Source organism: Gobio gobio (genome assembly GCF_949357685.1).
Source record: "Gobio gobio genome assembly, chromosome: 15".
Taxonomy (NCBI): domain Eukaryota; kingdom Metazoa; phylum Chordata; class Actinopteri; order Cypriniformes; family Gobionidae; genus Gobio; species Gobio gobio.
Window position 1 is genome coordinate 22959618 of NC_137108.1, and position 12653 is coordinate 22972270.

Consider the following 12653-nt stretch of genomic DNA (forward strand, 5'->3'; position numbering starts at 1 on the left):
GTTAATTTACAAGAATATAGCCTACATGCCATGAGAGCCATATCAGTAAATTGAAAACATAATACATAGCCTACAGTTTACTCTGTTGACTATTACAGTAGTTAAGACACTAATTATAGAGATGACAAGAGTATGGTCGTCCCTTCTAGTATTATATGCACATGTGATCATCTAACCACCTGTTGATTCCCTCCATGTGAGAGGGAAGGTCACATTTGACTTTGGTAATATGAGCTAACCATTTGTTTTGTTCTAAGTGAACAAGTAGGCTACTCTTGTTAGGAATCAGTCAAGACAGTTATTTAAATGTGTTTGAGTGCAGTGACACGATTTATTAGGGGAAGTTCATCATTGCAGGGAGTCAATTGGCTCCCTTTATTTAGAACACTAGGACAAGTCAAGTATGGGCAGAGGAAGAGCTCCCAAACACACTCCTGCCCCAGCACATGTGGTGGACATGTGTGTTGTCATTTGTCTCTGCAGCTGTTGGAACAACACCTCACATCTAAATCCCCTGTGCCAGTGAGCATTGGGGACATTTAGGGGACACAAGCAGTGTTTTGTCAGCCAGCACATTTCAAGCAAGTAGTTGCAATGGATTCTCGGCTGTCGAAACAGATCCAGTGCTCTGTGTGTTTGGGGGACTTTACGGATCCGGTGAGCCTGCTGTGCGACCACACGTTCTGCCGACAGTGTATCAGCAATCATTCACAAAGCAGCCGCTTGAGACTGTGTCCGGAATGCAGGCGACCCTACACCATGTGGGACCTCCGGTCCAACCGCGTCCTGCGGAATATGGTGAATGCCGTGAGGGAGCACTTGAGCGAGCAACAGGCGCTCAGGGACGTGGGGGCTTTGGGAGCAGACGGTGGAACCACAGTGAGAGTGTTCGAAGAACCGGAGAAGCTGGTGTGTTCAGATCATCAGGAGAGGCTCAGGCTGTTCTGTGAGACGGACCAGAAACTGGTGTGTCTGATCTGTAGGGATGGTGAGAAACACCAGGGACACAAGTTCAAACCTGTGGAGGAGGCAGCGGAGCCCAGAAAGGTCAGTGGGTTAGGATTGAAAAGTCATAAACTGTAGATACGTTCATTAAGTTTCTATTTGAAGCTACTTAAATTGCATGTCATATCCAAGTCAGAAAACTGAAATTATTTGGTTTCTATTTCGGATGTATCGAATCCCACATACTGACTGAAGAGGTGTGGCCATCTAATAAGTAGGACTGTAGGCTACAGTAACGGAAGCTCAAGCATGTTCGCTTGACGTGCGAGAACCAATGAGGTTCATTCTCGTGTGTTACGCAGCACATTTGAGCTTCTGCAAGAGGTTTGTCCTCACACATCAAGCAGGTTGAGCTTCTGTTTATGTTTGCTGATCAATATTTATATGTGAATAAAACACTAAATTCAGAGCTATTGTGTCTCTTCAGAAAATTTTGGACTAAACCACTCAATTCATATGGATTAGTTTTATGATCTCTGTATGAACTTTATGAACGTATCAAAGTGGTAGAAATACACTTAAATTTTTGCACAGATTTTGGCCCTGATTTGCAATCTGGACGAGTCACTACTAGCTGCAAAAAAATCAGTGCCAGTGTACAGATTTGACCATTTTCACACACAAAAAAAAACCATGTAGTGTATGATGGACATCGATTTTTTTTAGCTTCAGACTGAGATTCCAACCGGTTAAAGATATTTTGAGCCAATTTTAGAAAACTTTTATTTGTTACGTGTCTCCTAGCAACAAGGCGTACTTTTCTGCGCAGGTTTGTTTTGTTTGGAACGACTTAAAAGTGTGTGTGATCCTCACTCATTTGATGCCCAGTTTTTCTCTGTAACCATTTACAAAGTTGTCATGTGTATGATGCCTATTGCCTAAGTTCTAAAACCTGTTCAGAAGTCTGTTCAGTCATATATTGTATTCCAGGCTTAATTAGAAGAACGGGTGATACAAAAAAACTAAACTTTATTACATTCTACACACATACTTAAGACATTTTACTTTACTCTTGTTTGAGAGATTTCAAGTATGGAACATTAAAGGGTTAGTTCACCCAAAAATGAAAAATCTGTCATTAATTACTTACCCTCATGTCGTTCGACACCCGTAAGACCTCCGTTCATCTTCGGAACACAAATTAAGATATTTTAGTTGAAATCTGATGGCTCTGAAAGGCCTCCATTGGCACAATGCACGGTTCACTCTCAAGACCCTTAAAAGGTTCTAAAGACGTTGTTACAAAGTCCATCTCACTACAGTGGTTCTAAAATAACTTTATGAATCGGCGAGAATAGTTTTTGTGCGCAAAAAAACCCTAAATAACGACTTATATAGTGATGACGATTTCAAAACACGGCCTCATGAAGCTTCGAAGCGTTATGAATCAGTGAGCCGAGTCAGCAGTTTGGATCGCCAAATTTCAGCAGTTTGGCGGTTTGACACGCGATCCGAATCATGATACCTTCAAGGAAGTTAACGCTTGTCAGTGGAGAGTGGCCAGACTCTCTGTACAAATGAAATATACGAGAGTCTGGTAGGACCAGGCTAGTGTTCGTTGTCATCCAGTTTGAAATGTTGACTAAAAACAGAGGTTTTTCTGATTTTCTGTCACAGTGTTCTCTCCATATTTAAGTTTCTTTTCAGTTTTTAGCTGCTGCCTACAATGTGCTGGATCCTTCACTGGAAACTGAAAGTAACTCACTCCTGCTAAACATTTACTCTTTGAATGCTTACACTAGGGAATAATACATGTTTACAACCTAAGAAGTATCTCCAACTAAAGCAAGGCAATATAGGCATATTTGACTCAGACCATTAATATCCACAAAAGCTTGATTCTTTCCGCAGCAATATTACAGACGGGTTAAATATCCCTGTAGTAATATGAAAGACATTTTACAACTTAATATTCAGTATATTTATATGATGGATGTGTTCTATGTGATAGACAGAAGTGTTCTATCCTGTTCCTCTGCTAAAAGTTGCTGTAGATTGAGATCCACTGTTTTAAGGTAATGCCTGAAATATGAAATCTTGTGTTGTAGAATTTATTGTTAGAGCCTCTGAGTTTCCTGTCAAAGGAGAATGAAGACCTGCAGGCTCTAGTCAAGAAACAGACGAATGAGATCTCTAAAACTGAGGTAAAAAAAAAAAAAACTCTTTACACAAGAGTGAAACAGATCCCGTAATCAATCTAAAGACTCCACAAAGGACCACAGCAGGCTTCATTACTATCTGTGATTTGTTTTTTCTCAGGAAAGGTCTCGGCAGCTCTCTTCTCAGATCTCTGCACAATTTGAGGAGATGCACCAGTTTCTGAGGAAAAAGGAGGAGCAAGTGAAGAAAATGTTGGAGAAAGAAGAGAAGGAAATTATCGAAAAGATGAAAAGAAACCGAGCAGAAATAGAAGAGAAGCTGAATGATGGAAGAGAGAAGGAAGGGATTCTACACTCAGTCTTTGAGTCTGATCAGCCAGACGGGTTTCTACAGGTTCAAACAAACATTTGCATTCAGCACAATTTGTCCAGTTAGCCATGTCCATTCTATAGACATGCTTGCAGTATGCTACAATAAGGCTTAAAAGGAAAATAAAAAAAATCCTGATGCCAACACATTATTTTAAAATTTGCACAAATAGGGAGGCTCTGCAATGGCGGGTTCTGCAGGATAATCCCAGAACAAATTGGCTCATTTAATCAATTTCAAAAAATGTCCTTAAGTGCCATATCATTAAAATCCACCACATAACATAGTTCACAGAAATCCACCACACAGCCTCAATGGGGCGATTGCATTGATGGAAGCGCAGGAGAGCAACTTCTGGGGTTCATGGTGTGGTCTAGCTTTCTATAACGTACCTAGGCGAGTTTAACAAACCAATGTGCAGATTTATTTAACCAAAAAAACAAACAAAGACTTGGCTTGGTCAGGCTAAGAAACAAGAAACTTACCAACAGCGGTTACAGGGAACAAAGCTAGACAAGGCACAATGGAAAAGTGAGGGCTATACACAAAGAGTAATGTCTAACAAGATACAGCTGAGCATGATCAAGACAATGAACCAATGACAAAACAGAGCTGAGTAACATGACGAGACAAATAGGCTTGCTGCGATAGTCTTTGTTGACGGTGTTACCGGTGTTCAGGCGCCGCGCAACAACGGTGTAATAAAGTTTGTAGATAAGGGAAGAAGGAGGCGGGAACCAGCAAACATTTAAGAGACTTTCATAAAATAAATCAACAAACAGAAAGTAAAAGCGGCAGCCCCTCACGGATGACTACCGCACACACGCACACACAAAAATCCAGGTCTTGTCCTCTCTCGTCCTTCACTGTCGTCGCTCCTCCTTTATGCTCCCATCACTCCTCCGTGAGACACGAGGCCGATGCGGCACGTCGCTGTCGCTCATCATCCTTAATGACCGTGGCCTCATCTCGCTCTCACGGTCCCTCAGCCTCGCTGCTCGCCACAAGCGGTTATCTCACTTTCCCACCGTCATTTAGATTTTTTTATAGAAATAAAATCATTTAGTTCAGTTAAAAACAGATCATTCATTCACGGTCGCACAGTGTGCACGCATTTACGGCTGCACTGTCATTCATGGTGCGTGTCCACTGGTGCGTTTTCAGTTCATTTATAGTGAACTGAAGTTGAGCTTCCATAGGAAGTCATTGAAAACACTAAATAAATGGCAGAGCGACCGTGTGCATTTTAATCGATTAACTGGTGGGAAAATTTCCTCACCATCACATCCCTAAAGACAAACCAATGAAAACATGACACATGAACTAAAGAACCAATGAAAAGAAGACACGTACTAAAGAACCATTGTTCGGCTTGAAGCGGTGCTACACAGACCGATCGGTGAATGACATCGATGATGAGCGATTGGAGAGCAGACGGTTCCGCATGCTTTTGAATTGATCTAGTTGTACTTTGATATGTCATACACCGATCGGTCTGTGCAGCACTGCTTCAAGTTGAACAAGCTTAAAATCACATGGGGGGAACAGGGAATCACATGACATGGAACCAGGAATAAAAGACATGAAAGCATGAACATAATCAAAAACCTAAAACAGACGTGATAATGTTGTTAATTAATATTACTCAATACTTTTTATAATTACACTATAACAAGGGCACCTTAAAATAAAGTTAACCAAAATGTTCTATTTATTTAGTTACCAACATAATGGAGATACATTTTCGTATTCTATAAAACCGGTTGCATCACTTTCGGTTCTGGTCTTTTGCAGGCTTTGTTTGCTTCGTTAAAAAGCTCTTTTACTCAAGATGCCTTCAAAGAAGCGAGCAAAGATGAGCATAACCGATGTCCATCACATATGCAGATTGATATCTTAAAGTTTTTTATTTTTCTTCTTCTCACTAACTTTTGGATATTCAAATAAAGTAAAATGCCACTAAAATAACTAGCTTGGCTCCACAACATAAAGCCTATATAGAACATTTTAAATATTCATATGATGTATAATTCAATCTTTCTCTTTGCATGCAATGACCTCAACACTGTCAGAAATAATGTGCAAAAATTAGGGGTACAACAGCTTGTCACTGGGGCAGTACCCTTAAATGGACAACTTTTTACCTTCAGTTGTACCCCTAAAAGGTGCATATTAGTGAATTTGAGATATACTATTTACCCTTAAGGTATACAACTATGAATATTTTAAGTGTAAATCAAGTATGAAGATGTCCCAGTGACACACTGTTATACACTTTTTGTGTGAAGAATCAGGTTTAAGAATGTAATTTTTTGGGAGTAAGAAAGGGCTAGCTAGGTAGATAATTATTGCATATATTATAGATAACACTGGGTTATTCATATTGTCTGGTTCTTCTCCTGTAGTGGTGGACTGAGAAAGGGCTGGAATTTGTTGAAGAGATGAAAGAGAATGAAAGCTGCAGTGGAAACAATGACAGTGCTTCTCAAACAACCAAGTATGACAATATACAGTAATGCTTGAGGTAAACATGACCAACTCTGTGTATATCCCATCAGTGACATTCATCTCCTGCATTGTAGGTTCAAATCAACAGTGAAAAGTGTAAATTTCACTCCCAATTCTTTGTTCCTCGGCCTTCATGAGACTCATTTGCAGTTTATTGTGTGGAAGGAGATGCTGGGCTCTATCAAACCAGGTGAGGACATCAGTTATCTATATGTAGACTTAACATACATGTAATATTAAAAGGTACTGTAAACTATGCAGCGTTTTTCTTCAAAATTACAAAGTAATGAGTCAGTACATAATCAATTCTTCAAAAACATGCTTTTGTCTTACCCTGGTTGTATTATAAATGTTTATAATTTTAGACTTGACGGGACGGTTTTACGAGAAATTGCCTACATAATCACCCGTACGGGTCTTGTCATTTCCGTAAATAGAGAAAATGGTGTATGCGTGTATGGTGTGGGAGTGGCATAGGTTAGTAGTTACAACAAGCGAGGAAGGTTGAAATGGAGCACAGTAATTCTTGAACCTCTAGGGAATCACGTTTTATAAAAACGCCCGAACAGAGGAGAGTTTGTCCGCAAAAAAAGAACATGACACGAGCTTGTAATAAAACAAGAATCAACATTGTCTTGGCTTTTCGGAGATGGCGAGAACTGAGGGATTTTAAATGTAAAAGTGGGCAAAAGATGCCGGTGAGTATTTTATTGAACAGATAATTTGCCATACTCTTCAAAAGAGTCCATTTTAAAGCATTATTGTGAATGGTCATTTCATTTTGGTTGTTGTAGCATAGCACTGTGCTGGAATTTATTTTCAAGGAAGTACCGTGTCTATTTTGTCTGGCTATCACCAGACCAAGCTCAATTTAAGATTGAACATTGGTCTGGAGAGTCTGCTCTGTTTTCTACTGCACATGCAAGCATAAACGCGCATAAATGACTCTGTATGCAATTGGATAGTCCTTCAACCAATTAGACCACAAGAGGCGTGATAAACAAGCATAATTCAAATGACTCTGTACGCAATTGGATAGTCATTCAACCAATCAGACCACAAGAGGCGTGATCAACGGGCAACGACCATAGACTGTAAAAAAATATGGACGTAGTGTCCGTGACGTCACCCATAGTCAACCATTCTGATGAGCCGTTCTGAAGCGCAAAGTATGGACGAGATGGCCGTTGCCATCTTGGCAGCGCGTCATCGTGCGTCACTCCCAGATAACAGAAAATGGGCAAAAAGGCGGGACATGGGTGGAGCTGAAGTGACGCGATGACTAACAGACAGCAGATAAATGGCTATCCACCTGTCACTCGAAGTGGCCACGCCCTTAATTATGCAGAACTTTAATGCTTTATATAATGTAAACGAATGATTTATAAAAAATTCACCCCCCTCTTGTCATGAAGGGCAAAATTAGCCGTATAGACCAAAACCACAATTTGTACCAGGCTGTAAACATGTTTTAATCTGCTGTAAAGTTGGGCATTTTAACATGGGGCTCAATGAGATTCTGCTCCCTTCTGGAGCCTGTCCCTAGTGGCCAGTCGATGAATTGCAGTAAATGTCACTTCCGTATTGGCTTCTAGAGAAACTGTGGGAGGTTGCCGCTTTGCAACGACCCATAGCTTCTCTATCCGTCATTGTTATAATCCCTCCAATAGCGGGCCAGGTGGATAAGCCAGTCTGTGATTGGTTCCCGCAAAAGTGTAACAGAAGCAGTAGAAATGAGTGTACGGGTTTCCAGACTGAGTTGCTGGGCGAAATCAAATCGCTGGCAGATCAGGCTGGGTTTACCCAGTCTAGTGTCTATTAGCTGCAGTAACGTCTTCAGCTAGTCAGCAAATCAGTTAATTTCTTTTAGGCCTTGTAGTGAATGTTTTGAGCAGTAAGATAACCATATTCATCCGTCACGCAGAGCTGAAGCACAACCAAAACAATGTTCTTTTCCACAAAATGCATGCAGTTTTGTTTTTTAACCACTAGAGGGACAAAAGTTATATTGTGTACAGAACCTTTAACATCTATTGTGAAAATAAACATTTAGCAAATTTACAGTATCAATATTTGTACACTACTGGTCAAAAGTTTGGAATAATTAAGATTTTTTTTTAAATGTTTTTTTTCAAGTTTCTTTGAAAGAAGTTGTAATATTTTACTTAATTTTTGCTTTCAAACTTTTGTTTGTCTTTCTTAGTCCCTGATCGTAATGTCATACATGACTGTCATGACCCATACCTGAGGGTCTCCTCTGATGGGCGCAGCGTCATCCGCACATCCAAAAAGGGGATTTTTTTGCGTCACAAAGACTATAGGCCTCTGGCCAGGACCCACAAGACCTTCCAGTCAGGGCAGCACTACTGGGAGGTGGATGTAGGAGCGAAGATAGACTGGAGCGTGGGCTTTGATGGTGGATGTATAAGCAACTTGAACAAGGACATTGGGCTTCACCTTAAGCATGACCAAGGATACTGCATCAAAGAGTATGAGACAGTGACAGAGATAGATCTGACTGTGAAACCGCGCAGGATAGGGATGTACCTGGACTGCGACAGGTGTCAGGTGTGCTTCTATAATGCCGATGACATGACTCTACTGCACACCTCCACATACCCTTCATCCATCCCTTATTCACTCAGCCTCTCTCCTGGAGCTTATCTGGCAGGGAAGAATGCCGATCCACTGACAGTGTCCTGGAACTGATCGGTCTGGGAAACAATTTGACACTTTATTAAAGAGCACCTATCATGGCATTTAAAATGTTCCAAATATTGTTTTAGAAGTCCCCAACAACAGTTTTGCATGCATGCAATGACAAAAAAGACTTTAGTTTTCTTATAATATGCATTTATTTTTACCTGTTTTGACAGCGATTCTCAAATGATTCCTTTAGTGATTCACTTTTCAAAACCCCGCCTTTACGTGACGCTAATCTGCGGTGATTGGTCAGATGACCCAGTCAGTTGTGATTGGTATAGTCTGTGCAGATATTTTCGGAAACGGAACGCCCATCAAAGTCTTATAATGACAGTAATTTGTTAATATGTGTCAGGAGTTATGAATATGAAAACCGCGTCGGTACTGTTTGATTGTAATATGAGCCTCAGCTGATCTCATTCATAAAAAAACTCCTCACGAAGACTCGCGACAAATCAACATCCCTCAGGGCTTTTAGTTCAAAAGTGTGCAGATGAGGAGACATATTGATAGATTCTCATATGTCTGTGTCAAATTTCTAAACAGAGGAGTATTTTTTATTCAATACTTCCTCAAAATGGGCAGAAATAGCCTAATCATGAGCGATTGAGTCTCTTATGTGTTGTTTTCAATTCATACTGGCAGCCGGAGGGCGCTCTGTGCACATGTAATCCATATATGGTACAGACAGACGAAGAAGATACCATGTGCCATAATAAAAGTCCATAATAAAAGCTTCCTGAGATCGCGAAACATACATTTGACGACTAATAATAAACACTCAATCGCGACGATGTATGGTTTGTCTTCAAGCCACTTAGTCTTCAAATGCTCATCCTTGGGCAGATGAAAAAAGTTTGCTTTTGAGTCGCACTTCAGAACACAGCGTCTCGTGGCCATGATGTTTTCTAGTTTTCACTGGCGTCTTGGAGCGCAATAAGTGGGCGTATCGTATTCAAATAACTTGACAAGTTGACGTCATCTAGTCAGAGAAAAAGCTTCGGTCTTCTAACGATTCTTAAAAATGACTCCGAGTCGACTCTTACTTTAGAAAGAAAATAACTATATATACGGTGCACTGTCATATTTCAAGCTATCACAGGATGTTTTTGTTCACTTAGATCTATGTTACACACTACATGAAAGGTAAATTTCAAAATTCCATGATAGGTGCTCTTTAAGATGGTTATAAGGACAGGTCAATTTATGGTTATTGAGATTAATTTAAATACCGTAACAGTGTACATGATGAAATAGTGCTTGAGAGAATGGTAATGGCTGCTGTATTTAATGGCTCAGTTTGCATTTCCACCACATAAGAAAAAAAAAATCATGCTTTGGTAAATCATAATTATGACATAAATCAAAATGACAAACTAAGATAATTATAAAATAAAAATACTTTTTATGTAAAAATTATAAATTTTTCTCTCATAATTTAAACTATTTCATATTTTTTTTAAATAATAATTTTTATGTCAATTTCAACCTTTTATCTTATTTTGATTTTTTTATGTAACTTTTTCGTCTTGTGTGGCAGAAATGGGCTTCTATAGGAAATAATTTAGATGCAGCTTCCATGGTTATAAAGTCACCTTCAATTACAATAAAATAATATAGATTATAGAATTATACAGAACATACTGGTTCATATATAGCCTATAGTTTATAGACGTGGTTTGTTTGATATCAGAAGTGTTGTATGGTTATTCTAGTGCAACTTCACAAAATAAACAAGGTGCATGGAGGGAAAAAGCTCAAGTATTTTTTAACAGTACCAGCAACACTTGTGAAGTGGTCAAAATAATCTGAAAGTGGAGCTGAAAAAATAATCGTTTATTTCACCAACGGGGTTTGGCACACATCAGGTCTTCATCATTGCTAAAATATTGCAGGTGCACAAAGACTCATTTAAACAAAGACAAAATTCAAACTTACAAGCAACAAGCAATAAGAAAGTCAAATGGTATGTCTTCCACAAATCACATTACATGAGATAAGTGATCACGTGATGTGTTATTTTTATACTGCATACCTGTATAACAAAAAAAAATTCAGTAATGTGTTTTATTTTGCTTTGATGTTGATTAGAAGCTCCCCATAAGAATAGAGGATCACTTACCTGATATGTTATTTGATACCATTTCTTTCTTACTGGTTATTTGTAAGTTAGAATTTTGTTTTTGTATTTAAATGAGTCTTTGTGCACCTTGTGCATCTTTTAGCACTGATGAAGGCCTGATGTGTGCCGGAACGCGTTGGTTAAATAATAAACGGTAACCTTATTTATTTTTTTAGTTCCACTTTCTTATTATTTTGACCTCTCCACTTCACAAGGGTTGTTTGATGTTAGGAAATATGTGAAATATTAGACTAAACGTTTATGATATTGTCACGTGTATTTACAGTATATTCAATTTTAAATAGGCCTATATACACCGATCAGGCATAAAATTATGACCACCTTCCTAATACTGTAATGATATACTTCCATAAGGAAAAAACTGTGATGCACTGTGTATTCTGACACCTTTCTATCAGATCCAATCAGCATTAACTTCTTGAGCAATTTGAGCTACAGTAGCTTGGACCACTTTTGATAGATACTGACCACTGCTGACCGGGAACAACACCCCACAAGAGCTGCAGTTTTTGAGATGTTCTGACCCAGTCGTCTAGCCATTACAATTTGGCCCTTGTCAAACACGCTCAAATCCTTACGCTTGCCCATTTTTCCTGCTTCTAACACATCAACTTTGATGACAAAATGTTCACTTCCTAATATATCCCACCCACTAACAGGTGCCATAATGAAGAGATAATCAGTGTTATTCACTTCACCTGTCAGTGGTCATAATGTTAAGCCTGATCGGTGTATACGGCCAAAAGAAATATTCCTTATGTGCCACAAGAGGGCAGCAATATGAATTGTTCTTGAGAAATATTCAAAGTCTCATTTCGTTTATGAAATATTTACAGTAAGAACATTGGGTTTGGAACTAGCTCTAGAAATTGGGATCAAAATTTGCTGAGTTAGGCGCGTTCCTGGGTCAACATATTTTCTTGATCCTGGAACAACATTCCTGTCTGAAAATTGTATCCTAATACGTAAATTATCCATAAAATCAGAGGGAAATGAGGGAACACTGATGTAGAAACACCTAACCTAAACTTGACTCAAACTGTTGCTTGTCCCTCAAATCTGATTGGTTGACTGGAATGTTGTTCCAAAGAACATATTGCACTTAGTGAAATCAGGTTCTGTCTTATTCTGTTTATTTAGTGACATCTTCATGTGATCTGTGGTATTGCATCTGAAGTGTATAAACAACACAAAACACTGTACATCTGTGGCCACAGCACATCTTATACTCTTCAGCACCACACACTCTTGTTTCTTTTCATATTTTATTGGGTATATTTACAAACACCAACATGCATAGAGCTGATTCACAGGGAATTACAGAACTCAAGAGTTGGTACAGAACATATTATGCTTAAAGTGTGCTACCAGCGATGGGCAATACCACACAGAGCTTTGCAACTCATTACCACACAAAAGTACACACACACACAAGTGATAGATAGAGAGAGATAGACAAGAGAAACCGATGAAAAGCAGATAAATTGGTATAATTAACCACAAACAATAAGTACACTATATTTATAATGGAACATAGCTGTTTCTTTCTCCAAAACACACTAATGTAATACAAATGTCACAATTATAAATGCAGTTATAATGAAAATAACAGCGACAAGAAAAATAATAATAATAATTTAAACAAAAGATTAAGTCATGCATCATTGCAGTTTGCCCAGTGAGGTAAGACTGACACTAAATATGATTTCTACCAAAACCCTGCTTGCTTAACTCTCAAACCTTAACATTTGTATTATATTTTTCTTAATTTAAAAAGAGACAAGTTCAACCCAATTACAAAGCTAAGTTATGTCTCAGTTTTTTT

The 12653-nt window shown here is 38.9% G+C and overlaps 1 protein-coding gene across 1 annotated transcript; it reads left to right on the forward strand.

Annotated features, from left to right (window-relative positions):
• The first annotated feature begins 405 nt into the window (after positions 1 to 405).
• Positions 406 to 10431, forward strand: trim109 (tripartite motif containing 109). Its single transcript, XM_079837848.1, has 6 exons — positions 406 to 1047; positions 3054 to 3149; positions 3265 to 3498; positions 5880 to 5971; positions 6057 to 6172; positions 8186 to 10431. The coding sequence occupies exons 1-6, from the start codon at positions 595 to 597 to the stop codon at positions 8689 to 8691; spliced, it is 1497 nt and encodes a 498-aa protein (XP_079693974.1). The 5' UTR covers positions 406 to 594; the 3' UTR covers positions 8692 to 10431.
• The last annotated feature ends 2222 nt before the right edge of the window (positions 10432 to 12653 follow it).

Coding starts and splice junctions, on each gene's coding strand:
- trim109 (XM_079837848.1), top strand. CDS start 595: ATGGATTCTCGGCTGTCGAAACAGATCCAGTGCTCTGTGTGTTTGGGG. Junction 1,048..3,053: donor AGGCAGCGGAGCCCAGAAAG/GTCAGTGGGTTA, acceptor CTTGTGTTGTAG/AATTTATTGTTAGAGCCTCT. Junction 3,150..3,264: donor ATGAGATCTCTAAAACTGAG/GTAAAAAAAAAA, acceptor GTTTTTTCTCAG/GAAAGGTCTCGGCAGCTCTC.